This window comes from Oryctolagus cuniculus, chromosome 10 (assembly GCF_051225735.1).
Source record: "Oryctolagus cuniculus isolate XC-2025 breed Fujian yellow rabbit chromosome 10, ASM5122573v1, whole genome shotgun sequence".
NCBI lineage: Eukaryota > Metazoa > Chordata > Mammalia > Lagomorpha > Leporidae > Oryctolagus > Oryctolagus cuniculus.
This window is the reverse complement of record NC_142876.1, coordinates 21698303-21722211: the sequence shown is the minus strand read 5'-3', so window position 1 is coordinate 21722211 and position 23909 is coordinate 21698303. Positions and strand designations below refer to the sequence as shown.

The following is a 23909-nucleotide window of genomic DNA, read 5'->3' as shown; positions in this document are numbered from 1 at the left end:
TAGTTCTTTGTTGTTGGAGGTTGGCACTAACTATTGTGGGGTATTGAGTAGCACTTTTTCCTCCACCCATAGAATGCTGTTTGCACATCCTCCTCCCAGTCGTGACCATCCAATATCCTTAGTCAGTCACAGATTTCTCCTGGGAGGCAGAATTAGCTCTGATTTAAAATCACTTCCCTGGAGGAAAAAAAAAAACAAACAACTTGAAATAGTAGGAATCCTATAATTTCCCATCTCTCTTTTTCCCTCTTCATCCTTGTCTTTTTTTTTTTTTTAATTTATTTATTTGACAGTAGAGTATAGACAGTGAGAGAGAAACAGAGAGAAAGGTCTTCCTTCGGTTGGTTCACTCCCCAAATGGCTTCCACGGCCGGTGCTACGCTGATCCGAAGCCAGGAGCCGTGCGGGTACAGGGGCCCAAGCACTTGGGTCATCCTCCACTGCCCTTCCAGGCCACAACAGAGAGCTGGACTGGAAGAGGAGCAACCGGGACTAGAACCTGGTGACCATATGGGATGCCAGTGCCACAGGCGGAGGATTAACCAAGTGAGCCACGGCGTCGGCCCCCATCCTTGTCTTTTTAATCCCTTTCTTCTTTTAGGAAGCTCTCCCCAGACTCTGTCTCCTCCTCAGGATAGTGAAGCCCTTTCACTCCTCTGGAAGAATTAGTCTTACATTGCCTGTGTGTACACCTTTGTGTTCTTACCTTCCCTGAAAGACTTCGCATTTTGTGGACTGTTTCCTTTCTTTATGTCTGTCTTCCTTACTAGATTTTGAGCTTCTGGTGGACAAGAATTGAATTTTTCATGTTTTTTTTTTCAGTATCAATATTGCATAACTATAGTACATTATGTTATAGCTATATACAGTATGGCACATATTAGTAAAACATTCTAATTGTCAAGAAATTTAATGGAAGTTAGTTTGGAGATGTAGATTGGAATCATCTTGGGGAAGAGCTTCAGTGCAAAGCTGATAGTGCAATCCAGTGGATTGTAACATGGTATTACATAGATTTTTAAAAATTAATTTATTTATTTGAAAGCTTTACAGAGAGCCAGAGAAAGAGAGAGAGAGAGCCAGAGAGATCTTCCATCTGCTGGTTCACACCCTAAATGACTGCAATGGCTGGAGCTGGGCCAATCTGAACTCAGGATCCAGGAGCTTCTTCTGGGTCTCCCACGTGGGTGTGGGAGCCCAAGGACTTGAACCATCTTCTACTGCTTTCCCAAACCATAGCAGAGAGCTGGATCAAAAGTGGAGCAGCTGGAACTCAAACCGGCACCCGTATGATATGCTGGCACTGCAGGCGATAGCTTTACCCACTGTGCCTCAGTGCTGGCCTCGTTACATAGTTTTAAAAGGCGATTTTTGTTTAAGACACATTTTGTCATTTCTAACATTTACATATAGGACATTTCTAAATGTTGCCAAGCAAACGAATTGTGAGGCTACTAGAGTGATACAATGAGAGGTAATGGCGATTGGATACAGGATTAGTCAGTGGAAACTTAGAAGGGGGATGGCTTGTAAACTATCATGGAAGGTGAATTAATAGGACTTCATGAATTAGCAACAGAAGAGTTTGCTGTTACTTCAGAGACCGAAGCCTGGCTAAAGGAGATGGCGGTGCTGTTAACAGAAATATGTGAACAATGGAATAGGCTTTTTTTAAAAAAAAATTTATTTATTTATTTATTTGAAAGAATTACACACAGAGAGCAGGAGAGGCGGCGGGGAGGGGGGTGTCTTCTATCCACTGGTTCATTCCCCAATTGGCCACAATGGCCGGAGCTGTGCCAATGCAAAGGATCCAGGAGCTTCTCCCGGGTCTCCCACGCGGGTGCAAGGCTCCAAGCACTTGGGCTGTCTTATTCTGCTTTCCCCAGCCATAGCAGAGAGCTGGATCAGAAGAGGAACAGCCAGGACTCAAACTGGTGCCCATATGGGATGCCTGCACTGCAGGCGGCGGCTTTTCCCACTATGCCACAGCACCGGCCCCTAGAATAGACTTTGAGAATGATTGTAATAAGAGACATTTGCCCCTTCTGGCTTGTGTGGGGCAATAGGGTGTATGCTGGGGGAGCAAAATCCCTCCAAAAAAGAAGTAACACCATAATGAGATGGACTAATCATCTTTCCCCCTAAATGAATGAAATGCAGGTCCTGAATTAGCCTATAGGTCACATTTGAGGTTCCTGTTGTCATCAGATTTTCCCAGATAGGCTGTTTTCTTTAATTCTCACAGCAAATAGGTGGGTTCGTTATTATTGTCCTCAACTTGCAAACGATGAACCTAAAAGAAAGGTGGATAGACCAGAGTCTTTGTATGAGGGGCTAGCTAGCAAATGCTTGAGGCTTCGTAAGCTGTCTTTGTCACAGTTACTTAACTCTGCATTATGGTGTGAAAGCAGCCGTAGACAATATGTGAATGACTGAGCACGGCTAGCATTTAATAAAACTATTTACACAAGCAGTGAGGAATTGGGCTCGTAGGCTTTAGTTTGCCGACCTCTGCATCAGAGATAGCATAACGAATATCAGGGTTATAGATACAGTTCTCCTATGGAATGGCCCTCATTTCTGTTTTGAAAAGCAGTTCAAAGATCTGGTTACAAGCCTGGATTCTGATGACAGGTGTGTCTGTGTCTAAATCATCTCTGTAACTTGCTGTCTCTGGGTGTCCTTGGGCAAATGACCTCCAATCTCCTATTACTTTCAAAAACAAAATTCATGGCATAAGTGATGGGACATTCATCTACCTCATTTTATTTTCATTTTTTAACCCTTGCTTATTCAAGTCAACTGACTCTTCTTTTTTAATGGACATTTGCTGAATGGGTTAATGAATGAATAAACTTGGTTATATATTATAAACACTTAGAAAAGAATTATAGGAGAGAGAATGAAATTCATCTGGAAAGTTGTTCTTTAGTAAATGTCTTATATATGATACCTTCAGATGAAAATATTACCAAGGCACAGAGTATGGACATAGAAGAAATTTTAGGATGGAATTCTTGTTTAGATGTCAGGAAAATTAAGAAAATTAAGATGCAGGGAAGGGGAAATCATAAAGGCAGATTTTAGATCACACATAGGATTGAATGCAAACTTGTCAAGAAAGTAAAGGTTGGCATTTGATTAGAGGAGTGAAATAATCTTGAAGATTGGGCTATAAGAAGTGTTTAGATTAATTATGAAAGTCATTGTTGATCATTAAGAGAGAAGAACTGTTCTGGTGGAGATACTTGGTCAGAAATCAGTGCAGTGAGTTGGGAGTGAGTATTAAATGACATGGAGGTAGAGAGTGTGGAAGAAATTTGCTTTTAGTCAAAAAAGAGAGGATAGTAGCTTCTGTGGCTCCAGGTTTAAAAGTTGGGTTTAGGCTTTGTTTAGGAGATTGCTGAGCATTTGTGTTAGAGAGGATAATAGGTAAACAATACAGGAGGGCATGTTGTTGAGAACAGAGTTGGAGAGTTCACTCTTACTAGAAATTGTTTCCTTGTAATTGATATTGATGGAAGAGTCAGAGGTGACTATACTGTTATTTTCAGGGAAAGAATAGGTTGTGATGTCTGTTAAAAGTAAGGAAGAGGTTATAATCCCTTGAAGGTAGCCCTACCTTGTTTCTTTTTCTTCTTTTTTAAGATTTATTTTATTTATTTCAAAGCCAGAGTACAAAGAGAGAGAGTGAGAGGCAGGGAGAGACAGAAAGAATCTTCCATCCGCTATTTTACTCCCCAAATGGGTGCAATGGACAGGGCTGGGTCAGAAGGAAGCCAGGAGCTTCCTCCAGGTCTCCTACAAGGGTGCAGAGGCTCAAGAACTTGGGCTGTCTTTACTGTCTTCCCACGCACACTAGCAGGGAGTTGATCAGAAGTGGAGCAATCCGGACTTGAACTCGCATACATACGGGATGCTGGGGTCACAGCAGGTGCTTTACCCACTGAGCCGCAGTACTTTTTTCTAAGTCCCCTCAACACTCAGTGTGAGTTATGTATTGGATTAGGAGTTAGCAGATTTGTAAAATGTTAATACCTAGTCAGTTGTAGATTGTACATGAAGACATTTGGTGAATTCACAAGTGTGTGAAGATGATGGTCTGAGCATATCAGGTCATCTTTTTGAGAAGTTTTCTCATGAAGAGATCTTGGGGGTTGTTTTGGGTGAAAGGAATTTTATTTGTGAAGCTAGAAAGCCCTTACTGCTATGATATTCATAATGTGTATAATTTTCTGTTCACTTTTTTTGCATCTTGGGCATTGTGGTACCAATCAGAATCCCCATATTTATATGGAAAAAAATGACAGGGTTGAAGAAGTTGAAAAATAATCAGAATGATTTATCTTTTACCTTACATTTTTCTCTGTTGTCTAATTAGTCAACCACCTGTAAAAATGAATGGGCAATATTTGCAAAGGTCAGTAGCTTTGTATTCTGAGCAACTAGGCGAGAGAATGGAATTTAGAAGTCAAATGTAACCTACTAAACATGTTCTGTGTTTTTTGCTTGCAAATTTCACTCTGTAAAAAAATTTTGTTCCGATTGAATTGACTTTATGATTCCTTGTGAAAAGGGCACTGTACAGTACAGACAGGGACAATCCAGATGACGTTGTGTGCAGGATACTAGACCTTGTCTAGTGAACTATTTTAGTGCTTAGGAGAATTCTCATGATATGTGTGACCTTTGGAGAATCAATTAAACTTGCTTAACATTCTAGCCCCAAACTCTAATGACTGTTTTAATAGGAAATATAAAATGTTGATTATGTGTTTATTATGTATTTATAAGTGTATATAAATTCAGTTTGGGTTATTCCAAATGGTTTCCAGGGCAAAGTTTGTGTATCACACTAATTATTGTCTAGTCTTTCATGAATAAAGTTAAGGGGCCTTGACTCACCTGTTTGGTTTTAAGAAAGTGAAGAAGTAAATGTTTATGAGTATAGGAGAAGTACATTTCTTTGATCAAATAAAGGAAATGTTTGTCACTTTGCATTCTGTGAGAATTATTGAGAGAAGGAATATTATTCTATGAGCAAAATAATCATGGTCTTCTAAGATCCAGGCTTCTTGTTAATAGCATTGGTAATTAAATGATAAGAAATATTTTAAAATTACTGTTAGTCTCTGAAATAATAATGGATAATCATACCCTGAAAGACAATGTTTTAGGGGATCATCATAATTATACAATGACTTGATTGCTTTGAATGATAGAATTATTTTATTTTCAGATTTATTTATTTATTTTGAAAGGTAGAGTGACAGAGAAGGAGATTTTCAGCTGCTGGTTCATTCCCCAAATAGCCATAACAGCCAGGGCTGGGCCAGTCTGAAGCCAGGAGCCAGAAATTCCATCCAGGTCTCCCACATGGGTGGCAAGGACCCAAATACTTGGGCCATCTTCTGCTGCCTTCCCAGGTGCATTAGTAGGTAGCTGGATCTGAAGTAGAGCAGCTGGGACTAATTGGCATTCTAATATGGGATGCTGGCATAGCAAGCAGCAGCATAACCAGTGTGCCATAGCACTGGCCTCTGAATGCTGGCGTTCTTTTTTTCAGTGATTATTGGCATATTAAAATATGGACTTTGAATTCTCTGAAATGTCTACATCATTAGAGAGCATCATTTAAGTTAAAAATACATACCCTCTTTTTTTGTGTGTGAAAATTTTAAAGGTAAACATTTAGAATGGGAAACGTTATGCTTTTTAAGTAGTCTGTATTGAATATTAATTAACTCTTTTTTGGTAACTTAGAGTAAACATTGGTATTAGAGAATGTTCCGTGATTAGCTGTAGATAAAATATAATCTGTACATCTTCTTACCAATTAAATTATTTCTTTGTGTACTTCTTTTTGACAGAGTGGACAGCGAGAGAGTGAGAGAGACAGACAGACAGACAGAGAGAAAGGTCTTCCTTTGCCATTGGTTCACCCTCCAGCGGCTGCCGCGGCTGGCGCAGCATGCTGATCCGAAGGCAGGAGCCAGGCGCTTCTCCCGGTCTCCTGTGCGGGTGCAGGGCCCAAGGACTTGGGCCATCCTCCACTGCACTCCCTGGCCACAGCAGAGAGCTGGCCTGGAAGAGGGGCAACCGGGACAGAATCTGGCACCCCGACCAGGACTAGAACCCGGTGTGCCGGCGCCACTAGGTGGAGGATTAGCCTATTGAGCCGCGGCGCCGGCCAGGATTCTGGCAATTCTAATAGTGTGTAACTAGTGATTCTGTTGCCTATATTTTAGATATAAGGTCTAATCTCTTGACATGTCTAGTAATTTTGGATTAGATTACCAGTCACTGTAGGATGAAGAACTGTAGCATGTTCAGATGATACCCACTGGCAGAGGTACCCCCTTTCTGTTGGTCAGATACACTGAAGACTGAACAGGTTCATTCAATCATGAACTGACTAAGCCAAGGCTGGGTTGGAGTGTTTTACCTCTCATTCTTCTTACGATATTGCTTCCACTCCTCTAGTGTAACTTTCCAAGGCATCCAATTGAGAGCCTAGGGTATTATGCAAGGGTTCTTGTTTGTGAGGCTTGTCTTTTTTTTTTTTTTTTTTTTTTAAGGATCTTAGCGGTCAGGAAATGTGTGACTTTCTCAAATAGCCCTTCTTTTTTTTTTTTTTTTTATCTTTTATTTAATGAATATAAATTTCCAAAGTACGACTCATGTGTTACAATGGCTTCCCCCCCCATACCGTCCCTCCCACCCACAACCCTCCCCTTTCCCACTCCCTCTCCCCTTCCATTCACATCAAGATTCATTTTCGATTATCTTAATATACAGAAGATCAGCTTAGTATACCTTAAGTAAGTATTTCAACAGTTTGCTCCCACACAGAAACATAAAGTGAAAAATAATAGATGATTTTTTTTTAAATGATGATGAAATCAGATCTGACCTATTGTCATGTTTAATCCCAGTGAGAGTCAAGTTGGGAATTGATAATTTCTTTCTTTCTTTTTTTTTTTTTTTTTTTTTTACAGAGGATCAGTTTAGTATACATTAAGTAAAGATTTCAACAGTTTGCACCCCCATAGAAACACAAAGTGAAATATACTGTTTGAGTACTCGTTATAGCATTAAGCCTCAGTGTACAGCACGTTAAGGACAGAGATCCTACATGAGGAGTAAGTGCACAGTGACTCCTGTTGTTGACTTTACCAATTGACACTCCTGTTTATGGCATCAGTAATCTCCCTATTCACCAGTTATGAGTTTCCAAGGCTATGGAAGCCCCTTGAGTTCTCCGACTCTTATCTTGTTTAGACACGGTCATAGTCAAAGTGGAGGTTCTCTCCGCCCTTCAGAGAAAGGCACCTCCCTCTTTGAAGACCTGTTCTTTCCACTGGGATCTCACTCACAGAGATCTTTTTGCCAGAGTGTCTTGGCTTTCCATGCCTGAAATACTCTCATGGGCTTTTCAGCCAGATCCGAGTGTGTGAGGCTTGTCTTAATCTTCTTGGCATGATCTCCCAGTCCAAATCTCCATTTTTATTTTTGTAGGCTTTCTGCTCAGATTCTTAATCTCCCCATGTAACATCAGTGTTTGGCACATGACTTGAAGAAAATGGTTCTGTCAGCCTCAGTTTTCTTCTCCTCCCTTCTCACTCGGATCTTGGTCGTTTGAATATCAATTTTCTTTCTAGTCCTGCAAGGTTTCAAAAGCTCTGTTGCTTTCTTTATCCCCAGGGATGGTCCTACTGGCTGTTTGATCTCTATTTATTTAAGGAACTTTAAAGTCAACTTTGTAAGATTGAACTCATAATCATCTCCCTTAGAACATCTCATTCTTGGTCATTTTCTATTATCTAGGATTTGCACATTGTGGCCCACGTGAACCCTTGAGCTAAAAATAGTTTTTACATTTTAAAAGTGTTCTTAAAAATGAATATTGGCCGGTGCCACGGCTCACTAGGCTAATCCTGTGCCGGCACACCGGGTTCTAGTCCCGGTCGGGGCGCCGGATTCTGTCCCAGTTGCCCCTCTTCCAGGCCAGCTCTCTGCTGTGGCCAGGGAGTGCAGTGGAGGATGGCCCAAGTCCTTGGGCCCTGAACCCCATGGGAGACCAGGATAAGTACCTGGCTCCTGCCATTGGATCAGCGTGGTGCGCCGGCCGCAGCGCGCCGGCCACGGCGGCCATTGGAGGGTGAACCAACGGCAAAGGAAGACCTTTCTCTCTGACTCTCTCTCTCTCACTGTCCACTCTGCCTGTAAAAAAAAAAAAAAAATGAATATGTGGAGGCATGCACTGTGATGAAGCAGGTGAGGCCGCCGCCTGCATTGCTGGCATACCATATGGGCACCAGTTCAAGTCCCGGCTGCTCCACTTCCATCTAGCTCTCTGCTGTGGCCTGGGAAAGCAGTGGAAGATGGCCCAAGTCTTTGGGCCTCTGCACCCATGTGGGAAACCTGGAAGAAGCTCCTGGTTCCTGGCTTCAGATTGGTGCAGCTCCAGCCCTTGTGGCCATTTGGGGAGTGAACCAGTGGATAGAAGACCTCTCTCTCTCTCTCTTTCTGCCTTAGCCTCTCTGTAACTCTGTAACTTTCAAATAAAATAAATAAATCTTTTAAAAAATGAATATATGACAGAAACCTTGTGTGATTCCATACAAAAAGTTTTCTAATACTTCATCTTTCCTAGTTAATGTCAATCACTGTCCCATTGTAGATCTTAAAAATCATAGGTGTTGTTTGATCCTTTTCCCTTGAAAGCTTCCCCAAAACGAACTATTATTATTATTATTATTATTATTATTAAAGATTTATTTATTTGAAAGCAGAGATACAAAGAGGCAGATGCAGAGAGAATCTTCCATCCACTGGTTCACTTCCCAAATGGCCGCAATGGCTGGAACTAGGCTGATCTGAAGCCAGGAACCAGGAGCTTCTTCTGGGACTCCCATGTGGCTGGCAAGGACCCAAGCACTTGGACGTCTTCTGCTTTCCCAGGCACATTTGTAGGTTGCTGGATCAGAAGTCTTGCAGCCAGGACTCAAAATCCCATATGGAATGGTGGTGCTGCAGGTGGTAGCTTTATCTGCTATGGCACAGTGCCAGCCCCACCATTGCATTCCATAATACTGTGATATCTAGTGAGAATACTGGAAATCTCTAGAAAACTATAGTCGCATGCTAGTTTAAGATTATAAATTATAAATTATAGAAAAGCACCTCTAGCAATAATTAGCAAGTGTGACCTTGGTGACTCACTTGGTTACCAAATGACCCTGTGTTTAACACCGTGTCATTTGCCCTCCTACTTTGAATCCTTTTACAATGCATAGGGAGGGCCCTTGACCACTGCGGGCTGCAGACCATAAGTTGAAAGTCACTGACCTATATGGCTGGTGAAATTTCCTAAAATGATGGATGGCCAGCAAGGCAGTGAGCCAGTGATGATGATTTTGAGGTTAAAAATTCTTCCAATGTGGGGTTCATGGGATGATTTATATGGCACAGTATTGCAGGCCCTAAAATTAGCTATGAATAGAAATATATTAGTCAGTCACCTTAAGAAGGCACTTTATTGCGGTGTCCAAGGATTGAAAGCATAATTGGTGTATAGTGGTCACGTTTGGAGTTCTGTACAGAGCCCTCTGTAGATAGGAAATGGGCAGAATATATCCAAGGATCTGCTGCTAGAGACTTGCACTGATCACAGTCTTCTTTTGTATAAAAATACCTGTTTTCTTAATCAAATTCATACCTCAATCACATCTAACCGTGATCAACCTTGCTGAAATTATTTTCTCAGGCAATTGGATGGGGAGAGAGGAAATGGGAGAAAAATGAAAGGGAAAGGCAAAAGGAGGGAACTGTCAGCCTAGCCCAGAATTGTACATTTTTAGAGTGCCTTGTAACTGGGTTCCTGGCTGCTTCACTTCTGTTTCAGTAAATGTACTCCTTTTTCTCTGCTGTGCCTGGAATGCCCTTGTCCTTCCTCTACCTGGCTCACTCTCCTCATCGCAGGAGCTTGAGTTCTGGGACCACTGTCCCTGCAAAGGCTCCCTGAACTTCTTGGGTGATACAACCAAGTCAGGCAGTGGCTTGTGTTTCTTCCGCTGTGATCCTCTGACAACTGGTTTGTTTCTATCCTAGTGTTTCTTCTCTTATACAATTAAGTTGATAAATTTTTATGAGTATTTCTCTACATAGGGGGTTCTCAACTTGAGCACTATTGAAATTTGGGGTTGAATGAGTCTTTGCTGTGGGGGACTTTCCTGTGGGTGGTAGGATTTTTAGCTAGCATCTAAGGCCTGTATCCACTAGATGCTATTGGCACCTCCCTCTGTCACCACCCCCGAACTGTAACTAACAAAGATGTCTTCAGGCACTGCCAGATGTCCCTTGGGCCTGTGGAGAATCACCCCTGACTGTGAACCTGCTGTGTATCAGCCCAGAGCTTCTCAAAGGACCATAGAATGCTCTTCCTCGTGTCTGCAGTGCCCAGTGAAAAGTGTTCATTAAATCCTTGTACATAAGCCAGGGTTTGAGGACTGACTCCCGCAGTGACTTTACCCATTTCTTCACCGTCTCTCCCATGCCTAGAATCTCTGCAGAACAAATTCCGAGAATATTTTAACTCCAATAATTGGTGGAAATGCGTAGGAAGTGTTGGGAAGATAGAGGAGGAACCTGACTTCTTCCTGTATCATCACCGTTTGCTGTGTGACCCTGGATGACTGAGTTACTTCTTAGCTTCAATTTGATTTTAGATTTGTGACTGGAATACCTGGGTTGTAACAAAGTTGAATGAGGTAATATGTTTGCAAATACTTATCATGATAGGTGTTCAGCACATACCAGTTTAGTGATGATTGAGTTGTACACTTGTTTGGCACACGTGGAGAGTGCACTGTAAGCTAGGCCCCAAGCTAGCAGCCGTGGGAGAGTGCATTAAGCACATACATAACCCCGGTATGGAGGAGTTCCTGCACTGAACTTTATCCTACCTAAGGTGTGAACCAAGTAGGAGTGAGCCCTAAGGAAAGAAAGGATCTGCAGTCACTGGAAGGGCTCTTGTGAAGAGAGACAGGCTGGACATCAGGAAGAGTAGTGGGGAAGAACACCCCAGGTAAAAGCAAACAGTGTGTCCAGTGGCTGGAGTGGTGAATGGGCCAAGTGAGAATAGTGAAATGCAGGCCATGTTGGGCAGTGCTGAGAGAAGATGATTGAAAATGGGTTAGATTCTTTCTGGGCGTGAACATCTCTGAAATTAAGTATTGCTCACCAGTGACCCGGAGGAGACTGGAGTAGTTGTTTGGATTTCTTCCTTTCATTTTGTCATTATTTAGTCTTTTTTTTTTTTTTCCCCACCAAATCAGCTTTTCAGTCTCGCCTTATTTCTGTTCACTTACAGTTGTGATAAGGGTTTTGGCACACCTAGGAGAGTATAATATAACAGTTGCTTGGGATTTTACAATTTGTTTCCTTCAGTGGGTTTAAACTGTTTTCATGACTATCTTAGTCATTTGGGATAAAATGAGCTAGGTTTTAGTATCTCGCTTACCAGAGGGAAGAGTGTACTGCTTGTGTTATCATTAGCTGTTTGCCACACCTCTCTCAGAGAGGTGGGCTTTTCTTTACTTGGAAGGTAGAAGAGCTGATGCTGTTTATGTGAACTGGTTCATATAAAGGTCTGTGTAAAGGAGGAGGGCGCCTGTGCTTGTTACTTTGCTAACTTGACCCTGTGAGAAGAGTTAAACGTCAGTCTCTTTTGTGCTACTGTTGTGGAAACTCTTAATGTGTTGGTCATGTAGTCCTTCAGTGTATTAGTACCATTTGGATATTATTACTCAAGCATTGTTATACAGTAAGACGTGACCTATGGAAATATCTTTGGGAGATATTTTCTTTATAAAAGCCATGATCCAAATGTTTATATTTAATACTTACAGTTAGTTTTACTGAGTATCTTACATTTTATTTGTCAGATGAAATAAATTATAGTATAATATGAACCTGAGAACCTCCCATAGATTAACTATCTCTTTTTAGTTTATACATATTAATATACTTATTATGAAAACACATGAAAGGATATTAAACAACGTGAACTCTGTGATTACTCAAGTACTGTCATTCATACCTAATCATGAAATCTCATTCTGTCCAAAATCAAATATTTAAGATAAATAAGTAGTATATTGTCTGATTCCAACATAAATGGATTCTCTGAGAAAGAATTCATCTCATTTTGTGTTGTTCTGAACATTAGCATTAAGTAACAGCAGTGTAACAGCAGAGGGCACCAAATATCCATTTTGGCTTTTTTCTAGTTTCCTGTTTCCCCTTTCTCTTTTTATCTCCCTACCTTTCTTCATTTTTTCCTAAATACTTAATATTCTTAATAGTAAAACCATATTGTGAATAATTTTGAGTAGATAGTTTGTTTTTCTCATAGCTAATTTTAGAGTATTTTAAAAGTACAATTAAGATATCTACTTGCTTTCATTCCATGAATCTTTTATATTTAACATGATGCATCAGAATTTTAGGAATTCTTTTAAGGAGTTTTATTCGTTGAAATATTCTATATAAAATCATGAGCAAAATTGTTCCTTTGTTTTTTCTATCTAAATATTAGGTAATAAACTAGTTCTTTATAATAAGGAAATTAATTATTTAGAATATGCATTGTAAATATGATACCTACATAATTAGTTGCTAAAATAGGATATTAAGATGTGTCAGATACAATTTTTTTCTCTTATTCTTCCTTAGGACTCAGTATTGATTTTTATAGAAGATTGTGTGTGTGTGCGCGAGACATATAATATTTCTTTTTTTTTTTTTTTTTTTTTTTTGACAGGCAGAGTGGACAGTGAGAGAGAGACAGAGAGAGAAAGGTCTTCCTTTTGCCGTTGGTTCACCCTCCAATGGCCGCCGCTGCAGCCGGCGCACCGCGCTGATCCTGGCAGGAGCCAGGAGCCAGGTGCTTTTCCTGGTCTCCCATGGGGTGCAGGGCCCAAGCACCTGGGCCATCCTCCACTGCACTCCCTGGCCATAGCAGAGAGCTGGCCTGGAAGAGGGGCGACCGGGACAGAATCCGGCGCCCCAACCGGGACTAGAACCCGGTGTGCCGGCGCCGCAAGGTGGAGGATTAGCCTATTGAGCCACGGCGCCGGCTGAGACATATAATATTTCTCAGCATTATCCTTAGTATTCTTAATCTCTGGGTTCAAAACAGATTCTGATTTTTATTTTTTGTTGTTAAGTAACCAATTTTTTGCTTTATAGTGCACATCAGCATCAAAATCAGCTGATGTCTGTGATGCTCACTGGAATAAGCCATCTGTAATCTTAGGTAGAAATTTGAACCATTTGATGTTGTTCTATATTGGACTCAGTGCTCATTCAAGAAAAGCAATAAATTACTTGAAATTATTTTACAAGGGTATTTAAAATAGCTACGAAAACCATGGTATTTAAAATTTTCAGGAATAATTTAGCTTTTAATCAGGGTCTTTAAAGTGAATGGTCAAAGAGTAAAATTTTTCACAGTGTTTTAAGTTTCTCTTAGTCTGTGAACAAAATTAAATACATTTAAAATATCTTTGTAATACTGATTTTAAGAGACAAAGGTATCAGATAATTTCAGCAGACATAATTTAACCTAGAATATATTTAAATATATAGCAATGGTAAATGTTACAATACATATACACCAACATTTCTTTTTCTGTGAAGATTTTTTTATTGCCTTTTTATTGCTGGAGGCTACTGTATATATGATATGTGTATGTATATGTGTGTGTGCACACTGAAAAATAACCATGCTTAAATACATATTAATCTCATGATCATAGTTCTGTTATTTTCCTTGTATTTTCACTTGGGATATAATTTTACCTGCTACTCTTAATGTGATTTCCTCAACTTCATTTTTAGTGATGAGCAAACAATATAAAATTTTTTCCTATGATTGCATTTCTATCATATTTTAAGTGAAGTTCCTTATTTAAAATCTGAAATGGCTAAATCTGTATTTTCTCCTTTACAGAAAACAGGAAATTATAAAGCCTTTGTATTTAAAATAAAAATGTCAAATACATTTATCTTATCAGCCTATTAAGGAATAGTGGATATGTGTATATATGAATATATGTATATGTGTATGTATATATATGTGTATATATGTATACATACACATATACATATGTACATATATTTATTTGAAAGGTAGAGTTACAGAGAGACAGAGGCAGAGAGAGAGAGAGAGAGAGAGAGAGGGAGGTCTTCCATCTACTGGTTCACTCTCCATATGGCTGCAATGGCTGGAGCTGCACCAGTCTCTGAAGCCAAGAGCTAGGAACTTCTTCCGGGTCTCCCAGGCAGGTGCAGGGGCCCAAGACTTGCACATTCTTCTACTGCGTTCCCAGGCCATAGCAAAGAGCTGGATCAGAATTGGAACAGCCGGGACTTGAACCAGTGCCCATATGGGATGCCAGCACTGCAGGCTGCGGCTTTACCTGCTACACCATAGTGTTGGCCCCTTGTATTTGCTTATGATTTAACTTTCCTTCTGATCCTTTTCAAGAAAGTTTTGAAATTATAAGGCTTTATTTTTTCCCTGGCATCTTGCACATAATAAGTACTCCGCAAGTATTTGTTGAAAGGAATTTAATCTTCCTCCATAATAATGTGTATGTGAGTTTGTGAGCATATTTAGTTTGCTCTTAATATAGGCAACAGAACAAGCAGAGCAATATTCCTGTTAAAGAACTTCTTGGACATTTAGCCTGTATTTAAAATTATTGAGACTGTAAGATGATTTGAGTGAGTTAGTTTACTTTTGACATAGGTATCTTATGAGTAGCCAGGAAACTGCTAGGGTTTGATAGCTGTTTTTGTTAATTTCCCTATAGCTAATCTTAGCTTAGTGTGTTAAAATTATCAGACATGTCAGTGTTTAAGTCTGCCATCTCCATGCATTAAACCAAAATATTATCCTCATGGCTTTTCTGGATAGCTCTGTTTTGCTGTACGAGACTTGGTTAGGTTTGTTGCAGTCTGTTGTCAGCCATCAGAAGTTATGCAGGACTTGGTGACGTTAGTACTTGTAGCTCAGTTACAGGCCTTGGGGATGAGACAGTTTCTGTCTTTTTTTTCCATCTTCTCCATTCTCATCTTTTTTTATTTTTATTTTTTAAGATTTATTTGTTTGTTTATTTGAAAGGCAGAATTAGAGAAAGGCAGAGGCAGAAAGAGAAGTCTTCCATCCACTGGTTTACTCCTCAGATGGCTGCAGTGGTGGGAGCTGAGCCGATCCGAAGACAGGAGCGAGGAACTGGTTCTGGGTTTCTCATGTGGGTGCAGGGGCCCAAGCACTTGGACCATCTTCTGCTTTCCCAGGCCAGAGCAGAGGGCTGGATCAGAAGTGGAACAGCTGGGACTCGAACTGGTGCCCATATGTGATGTCAGCCCCACTGGCAGAGGCTTAGCCCACTACACCAGAGCACCAGTCTCAGTTTTTTTGTTTGTTTATTTTTAAATTTTCTCTTTTTCTGTGGATTGCAGAATTTTTGCTGCAGTGACACCATCAGTAGCACTGAGTGGTTGTGATAAGAGGGGTCACACACATCAGATCCAGATATCATGGTACCAGATGCTAGATAACCTTTCCTTTGTCCAAGCACATGGACTGTCTGCTGGCACTCCTCCGAGACAGACAGAAACATGAGTGATCTGGGGGTGACATTGGATGAGAGAGCCCAAAAGTCTACCTTGGGTCTGCACTCTTGCCAAAAAAAAAAATCACTGCTTCAATAATTTCTTCATCAAATGTGATGAATTTTATATTCTTTGATAGTTGTGGCCTCTATTTTTCTCCTAAAAGGATTTTGCAGATCTTGACTGGAAAGATGTCTGCTGATTGTTTTACCTAATGGTCTTACTTATTCCCTGATACCACTGTTAGGCCTGTCTGCCTAAAATATTGACATAAGATGAGATTTCAGTTTTTGCTATGACATACCCATCAGTAATACCGAGCATAATGCGTGGGCTGTAGCAACAGCTTACTGTGTGACAGCCATCATCATCACTAACAACTTTCCTATCAGCAATATTATATGTAAAATATTTATTGGGGCTGGCACTGTGGCATAGTGCTTCCACCTGTAGTACCAACATCCTATATGTTTGCTGATTCGAGTCCCAGCTGCTCCTCTTATGATCCAGTTCTCTGCTATGGCCTGGGAAAGCAGTGGAGGATAGCCCAAGTGCTTGAGTCCCTGTACCCATATGGGAGATGCGGAAGAAGCTCCTGTCTCCTAGCTTCGGCCATTTAGGGAATGACCCAGTGGATAGAAGGCCTTTCTCTCTATTTTTCCCCTTCTCTGTCTCACTCTGACTTTCAAATAAATAAATAAATAAAATCTTAAAAAAAATTTTATTAAGTATGATTTTATGTGTCTCACTTGGTGTTGATATGTATAAAGCATTAAGCATAAGGGCAGCCATTACACATTCAGTGTTTGAAAAAGGCATTGTAGGGGCCTGTGGTGTGCTGTGTGGTGGGTAAAGCCGCCATCTGTGGGGCTGACATCTCATATAGGCGTTGGTTTGAGTCCTGGCTGCTCCACTTCCGATCCAGCTCCCTGCTAATGCACCTGGGAAAGCAGTAGAAGATGGTTCAAGTCCTTGGAGTCCTGCCAGCCATGTGGGATACTGCAAAGAAGCTCATGACTCCTGGCTTTGTTCTGGCCCAGCCCTGGCTCTTGTGGCCATTTGGAGAGTGGACTAGCAAATGGAAGATTTCTCTCTCTCTCTCTCTGCCTACCACACCCCCCTCCCCCCATAACTGTGCCTTTCAAATAAAGTAAAAGGATGATCCACACATCTGTCTGTCCATCCTATCTTCTAGGTTCTCAGTGTTGTTGCCTGCTTTTATCTTCCCGCATCTGGAGGGCTTCTATTGTCTTCCCAGTTACATTCATAACTCTAGTCTTCTTTTCTGCCAACCTTGCTGGTGGGTAAACACTGATGCAGTGAAATTTGATCTTATTATTCCCTTAAAGCCTTTACACATTAGTTTCTTAAGCTTTACTGCATAAAGTCATCAGAGGCACTCATTAGGCAGATTCTGGCGTATTCCCTGAGATAACAGTTTGAGTTTGATCCCAGGCTGAGGAACCTTTATTTACTTGGACCCCTGGTGTTTCTGAAAATTGTACTGCTTTGGTGACTCCCCAACCTGCAAGATAAAGTCCAAGAGCCTTAGGGTGGCCCTCAGCACTCTCAATGACCAGTTACTTTCTTCATCTTGGTCACCTGTGGTTTCAGTGTCCATCCTGAGATGTTTCCTGTCCTCATGCTTTTTCACATCCTGCTGTCTTTCTCCCTGGAGTGCCTTTTTGTAGCTCAGGTGACCACTTCACAAGGACCTCTCTGGTCACTCCCTTTATTTATAGCACAGTTATAGTCACGGTTTATAGTACATAGTACTTGGTTTACACATCATTTTTTGTTAGTTTTGAGCTCCATTGTTAGAGAAACCATTTCTTATTCACCTTTGAACAAACATGGGACATACTAGGCTAGATTAATGCACAATGAAGGAATTAAATACAAGAATGAGATTCAGAAAGTCCTGGTTTTTTTAAATCTCATAACTGTGTAGTATACTATCACGTTTCTTATGTACCTTAGGTTGCTTAACTATAATATAGAAATATTCATTTTCTGCCTTTCTTTAAATGTCATTCTTTGAATTCAGGACAGAAATTTATAGAAAGGAGATAGTGATAAAATCTGTGCTTACAGAATTCTTTACGTAATATTTGGAAGAGATGCCACTTAGGATTCTTCCTGAATGGGTAGAAGTATGTATGACTTGACTGACACTGGGGAAATTGAAGAATCATGACCCTGGCTTAAGTGTGTGTAGAGACACAAATGCCTGAAACTGTAAGGTGCTGGAAAGTGCAGTGGTTTGATTTGGCAGCAGAAGTTCTAGGGCTTGTGGTTAGAAATGAAATTGGAGAGTTGGGCAACAATATATTCTGAAGGATGTTTTGTGCTTTGCAAACAAGTTTGGATTTCATTGCTGGATTATGAAATACTGCAGAAGCTTGGAAGAAACATAATCTGGTGGAGGAAGAATTGAGCTACAAGAGAGATCAGTTAAGGGGAGTTGTAATTTTTTAACAGAAGAATTGATTAGCGATCTTAAAATAATTTTATAAAAGTTTTATAACGGGGGTGTGCATTTGGTGCAATGCTTGATACCACTTGGGACGCCCACGTCATATGGTGGAGTGCCTGAGTTTGAGTCCTGGCTCTGCTCATGATTCCAGCTTCCTGCTGTCATGTACCCTGGGAATCAGCATGTGGTGGTTCGAGTATGTGGGTCCCTGCCATCTATGTAGGAGACCTGGACTGGATTCTATGCTTCTGGCTTCAATCTGGCCAAGTTCCAGGAGTTGCAGGCATTTGGAAAGTACACTAGTGGATGGAAGATCTCTATCTCTGTCTATCTGCCCCTCAAATAAATAAAGATAAATAAATTATTTAAAACTTTTAATTTAATTTAATTTGAAAGGCAGAGTTAGAGAGGGAGAGAGAAAGAGAAAAAGGGAGAGAGAGAGAGATCTACCTTCCAATTGAAGGTTCACTCCCCAGTAGCCACAATAGCTGTGGCTGAGCCAGGCTGAAGTCAGGAGCTCAGAACTCCATCCAGGTCTCCCACATGGTGACAGGAGCCCATGCGTTCAAGCCATCTTCTGCTGCTTTCCCAGGAGTGTTAGCAGGGAGCTGGATCAGAAATGGAACAGCCAGATTCGAATTGGCACTCTTATGAGTTGCCAGCATCACAGATGGTGGCTTAACTTGCTGCAGGAAAGCCAGTCCCTTAAAAAATTTTATAATGCTCTTTGTTCATTTTTCTAGGTATTCTGGTAGACTTAAGGTTACGCAAGATGAGTAACATGTAATTAGACCCTGATTTTGAAATAGTCCTATAGCATAAAGTATAAACACTTGAAATAACTAATTATATAAATATTGCAAATACATAAAATATATGACACACAGTAGATATAATGTGTTATAAGCGCCAGATACATTTTAGACTTCTTGGGACAGTTCAAGTCTTTTTTATCCCCACTTACTGAGGTATAAGTATGTATGTATACTATGTATGCATACATATGTATGTATAGTATATGACAAGTAGTATATGTAATCAAGGTGTACCATGTGGTGATTTGATAAACATACATTGTACATTGTGAGTGGTAGAATTAAAGTCTTAATGGGAGACAAAGTATTGGAGTAGCTAGAGTAAAAGAAGAATAATTTGGGTGAAGGAATAAATAAAAGTTTTTTTTTTTATGTGAGGGATTGTGGTTACAGAAGTAGAGCCTGTTTGCTAAAGATAGAACAGTGTTTGATATCAAACTGTAATGTCAAATGTTATACGAAGGAGTTTACATTTTATTCCATAGCTTTATTTTCTCATTTGAGAATAAAAGATATCAGTTATATACAATTTAGGAAATATAAAGAAATACAAACAGAATGTTCTGTATTCCATCACAAAATAAGCAAATACAGTTAACATTTTCATGGAGTTCTTTCCAGTCTCCCTTGCTGTGCTCATATGTATATTAAGCATTAAACAAATGAAGCTGGAACCATACTGTGTGTGTATGTGTGCACACATGTGTCATTTTATCTCAAAATTTGAAATAACCCTTTTAGCTGGGGGTTATATGTGCCCAAAAAGCGTGCTTCATGGTGATTTCAGTATTTATTCCATAGTCATGCTTGAATTATTCACCTATTTCTTTGTTGTTAGATGTTTAGGGTGTCTCATTGCCCTTTTGCTGATCATGTTGTCTGTGATTCTGACTGTTTAGCATAGTATCCTGGAAATAAATATCCTGTGTCAAACCATATCAGTCTGAAGACCTCACAGTGTATTTTGCCAAATTAGTCTTCTGAATGGCTGTTTTTAAATTCATACCTGCAGTATGTGGGTTTCTCTTTCAGTCCTGTGTTTTAGTGTTCATTGTTTGCTAATTTTAAAGTGGAATCTTATGGTCATTTTAACTGCTATTACCTGACACCTACTTTGAGCAGCTTCTCCCTGTATTGGTTGACCATTTGTTCCATGTACTTTGAATTGCCCTTGACCTTTTCTAGGTTTTTCTTCATTTTCCTTTTATTATTACTAGTATTTTTCTTACTAATTTTAAGAAATATTTATATAGATTACAGTTCTTAATCAGTATTATTTCTGGCTCACTTTGTTCCTTCTTACTTGCTGTTTGACTTTTTTTTAAGTAGTGAATTTTAACTTTAAGTATTCTTAGAAAGTCCATTTGCACTTCAGAATCAGATGTTTACCCATATTTTGGTTTAGTTTTTAGGAATCTTATATTTTCTATTTCTTTTAATAATCCATAATAATAGCAGAGGTTTTTTTTTTTTTTGGCAGCAGAGTGCGGTGATTTGATTTATGCTTTAGACATCTCTACCTCTATGGAATATCATTGGCATATGGCACATATTCCAATATGGAATCACATTGGAATATGGGGGCTGTAAAACTTGCCTTGAGCAGCAAAGATGAGGATCCCTGTTTCCTTGGTGACACTGGGATAGAAAGGAAGAGGAATGATTCTCGTTTGATGAATCAAGAGATATAGTAAGCTTAGTGGGAGGAAGGAGATGCAGATATGCCAACACATGGTGTCAGGGGACATGCAGACAAGCAGCAGGTGGAGACACAGGATTAAAGCCTTCAGGAAGCTCGACTGGCAGCTGATGGTAAGGATGGAGTCCTCACAGAGAGAGAGGATGAGTTAGGGCCACCGACTAAGAGGGAGGCGTGGCCAGAATTAGAAGGCTTACGAGGAGGATGTTCCCCAAGATGCTGGAGAGGTGGCTTTTTATTCTTTCTTTTTATTTATGTACTCTCTCAACAAAAGCAGCGATGTCAGATACTGCAGAGAGGGGCTGCAGTTTCCATTGAATTGATCTACTGCTTTCAGTAAATCTGGCTAATAGGTAAATGGTGGTGGGAGTAATAGAAGAAAGGGGCATGGTCACAAGATAACACTTTTTAGGATCCGAGTAGACTGAATATGATCTCTACTGAAGGAATGGAGCCTGGGACAGGGAGAGTGCAAGTAAGGCAGAGGAGGGAGGATTGGGTGGTGCAGCCACTTAGAAGGACCTGTAACTGTGACAAACCGATTATTAGTCTGGGTGGAACAGTAGTTCATCTTCAGAGACAGAATTTGCTTATAAATTATTGAATCAAATTCTAATCTGTTCTGTGAGTGAAACAACTCTTTGCCTCAATACTACAGTTTTGTTTCCTTGATTTGTAATAAGCTGATAATTTTATGATTGTTTCAGGATAGAGTTCTTATGATTGTATTAGCTCCTGTCCTTCCCATGCTGCTGATTGGCAAAGTTAGTGCACTACTTTTAATGATACAGATCCCTCAAAGACAGCTTCATAAGCATTATGATTCTTGTATTTATTGTTCATTAATGAATACATGGAATGAAACACCTTTAGTTATAACCATCTTTTAAAAATATTTATTGCAGGGGAATTTACCTAAATATTCTCATAACTCCCTGATGGTTCAAGCAATAAAGACAAACCTAACAGATCCGGACATACACGTGCTTTTCTTTGATGTGGAAGCGTTGATTATTCAACTCCTGACTGAAGAAGCCTCTAGGCCGAATACTGCGCTTATTTCCCCGGAGAATTTGCAAAAAGCATCTGGCAGTTCAGACAAAGGGGGCTCTTTTCTAACTGGAAAACGAGCAGCAGTTCTCTTCCAACAAGTGAAAGAAACTATCAAAGAGAACATAAAGGAACACCTCCTTGATGATGAAGAGGAGGATGAGGAGATAATGAGGCAGAGAAGAGAAGAAAGTGATCCCGAGTACCGGGCCAGCAAATCGAAGCCATTGACTCTCTTAGAGTATAATTTAACAATGGACACGGCAAAACTGTTCATGTCCTGCCTCCATGCCTGGGGTTTGAATGAAGTTCTGGATGAAGTTTGCCTCGATCGCCTTGGAATGCTGAAACCCCACTGCACAGTATCATTTGGCCTCTTATCAAGAGGAGGCCATATGTCACTGATGCTTCCTGGTTATAATCAGTCTGCTTTTAAACCACCACATGGGAAAGCAGAAGCAGGAAGGAAGCTTCCAGCAACAGAGGGCGTAGGAAAGGGGACTTACGGAGTGTCCCGAGCCGTCACCACACAGCACCTCCTGTCGATCATATCTTTGGCAAATACTTTAATGAGTATGACCAATGCAACCTTTATTGGGGATCATATGAAGAAGGGCCCTGCCAGGTGTGACCATGATAGTTTGATTTTATCCTTAAGTTTTAAGAAAGGAAGCCTGTTTTCTTTGTGTCCTTGTTTATTTATTGTCTGCTATTTACACTTTTAGCATTTTAGTCCTATTTTAGAGTTTCTCCTTTAAATTATAAAACAGCATTGGGCCGCCAGAATGGCTGATTTAAAACAGTTTTATGTATATGAAGACTACTTAGCAGCTATTTTAAAAGAATTTGGAATGAGTTAGACATACAGACCAGTGTAATGTCAAAATGATAATTACTTTTTTTTTGAATGGTAATTAATGAAGTTTGCTCCAACCTTCAAAATGTGTTTTTCTGGTTGAAATGCCTCATCTCATTGTAAACTTTATATAATGAATGATACATCTTTAGTGATTGACTTCAGGATTTTGTGAGATGCATAGTCAATGTTTTAGTAGGGAAAGAGAAAAAAAATCTTTTAAAATGTAAGAGAACACTATTTTTAATATTTCTAGAATATATAGACTGAATTACTATTTCACATATTACCAAATTTGTGAATATAACTTATTATATTCTATTGAGAGTTGGCAATATAAAGAGCTTTTTTTTTTAAAGTCTAACAAATGTTTATGTGGCACTTATTTGTCATGTTCTATGATACGTATTTTGCAAAAACTAGCACATTAGTGTTCTTAACTCCAGAAGTTAGGTACATTTTTGTCCACTTATTATAGATAAGAAAACTGAGACACAGAGGGATAAAGTAACTTGCCCAAGATCACATAGCTAGTAAGTGGTAGAACTGAAATTCAGTCTACCTCAGGGTACAAGATTTCTTAATGTCTTGGTACCTTTTTTAGATTTTAGGACTAAATACTTTTAAACTCATGTGTTCCTCCATGAATTTGGAACAATGGTACAGGGTAGGTAGAAATCTCAGCATGCTAATATTGAAGACTGAAGGACTGAGTGTAATATTTATCTGTTAATGGTAGTACATTGAGGTATTTCTAAATATTTCTTAAATGAATAAAAAGCATAAATTATATATGTAAAATTTTTATATGCTCTGTGCTTGTCATTTGTTTTTGTATATTAATGTTTGAAGCATAAAAAAATTATAGGTACAAAACGAAAGAAAATATTCAGTTTGGAAGAATAACTTGAAAATGTTCTGTATGTATTTCTTTCATGATTCATTTGGAGCTAGAAAACTTACTATTTCAAATAGTTCTGGAAATAGGAAAATGTGAAAATATATATATACATGTAATTTTTTTTTCTTTTTTAAGGCCACCTAGACCAAGCACCCCAGACCTTTCTAAGGCAAGGGGTTCCCCTCCAACTTCCAGTAATATTGTGCAAGGACAGATTAAACAAGGTAAAATTAAATCTTATTAAGTAATTGACATGACATTTCAGCTCTAGAAACTGAGGAGGCTTAGTTAATACATAATCATAACATTTTGTTTGTCTCAGATTGTTAAAAGAGAGAAAAGTTGTTATATACCAGATGTAAATATGGATAATTAAGATGTCAGTTAAAAATAAATCAGATTTATTTAGAAATTGATAAATG

At 39.6% G+C, this 23909-nt stretch overlaps 1 protein-coding gene across 6 annotated transcripts in view; it reads left to right on the top strand.

Annotated features, from left to right (window-relative positions):
* Positions 1 to 23909, top strand: part of WDR7 (WD repeat domain 7) — a 377439-nt gene that overhangs the window by 93021 nt on the left and 260509 nt on the right. For all 6 annotated transcript variants that reach the window (XM_070050124.2, XM_070050123.2, XM_089305092.1 and 3 more), the window contains 2 exons: positions 21586 to 22355; positions 23623 to 23711. In XM_070050124.2, coding sequence (XP_069906225.1) covers positions 21586 to 22355; positions 23623 to 23711 — 859 coding nt within the window. The remainder of the gene's footprint in view (positions 1 to 21585; positions 22356 to 23622; positions 23712 to 23909) is intronic.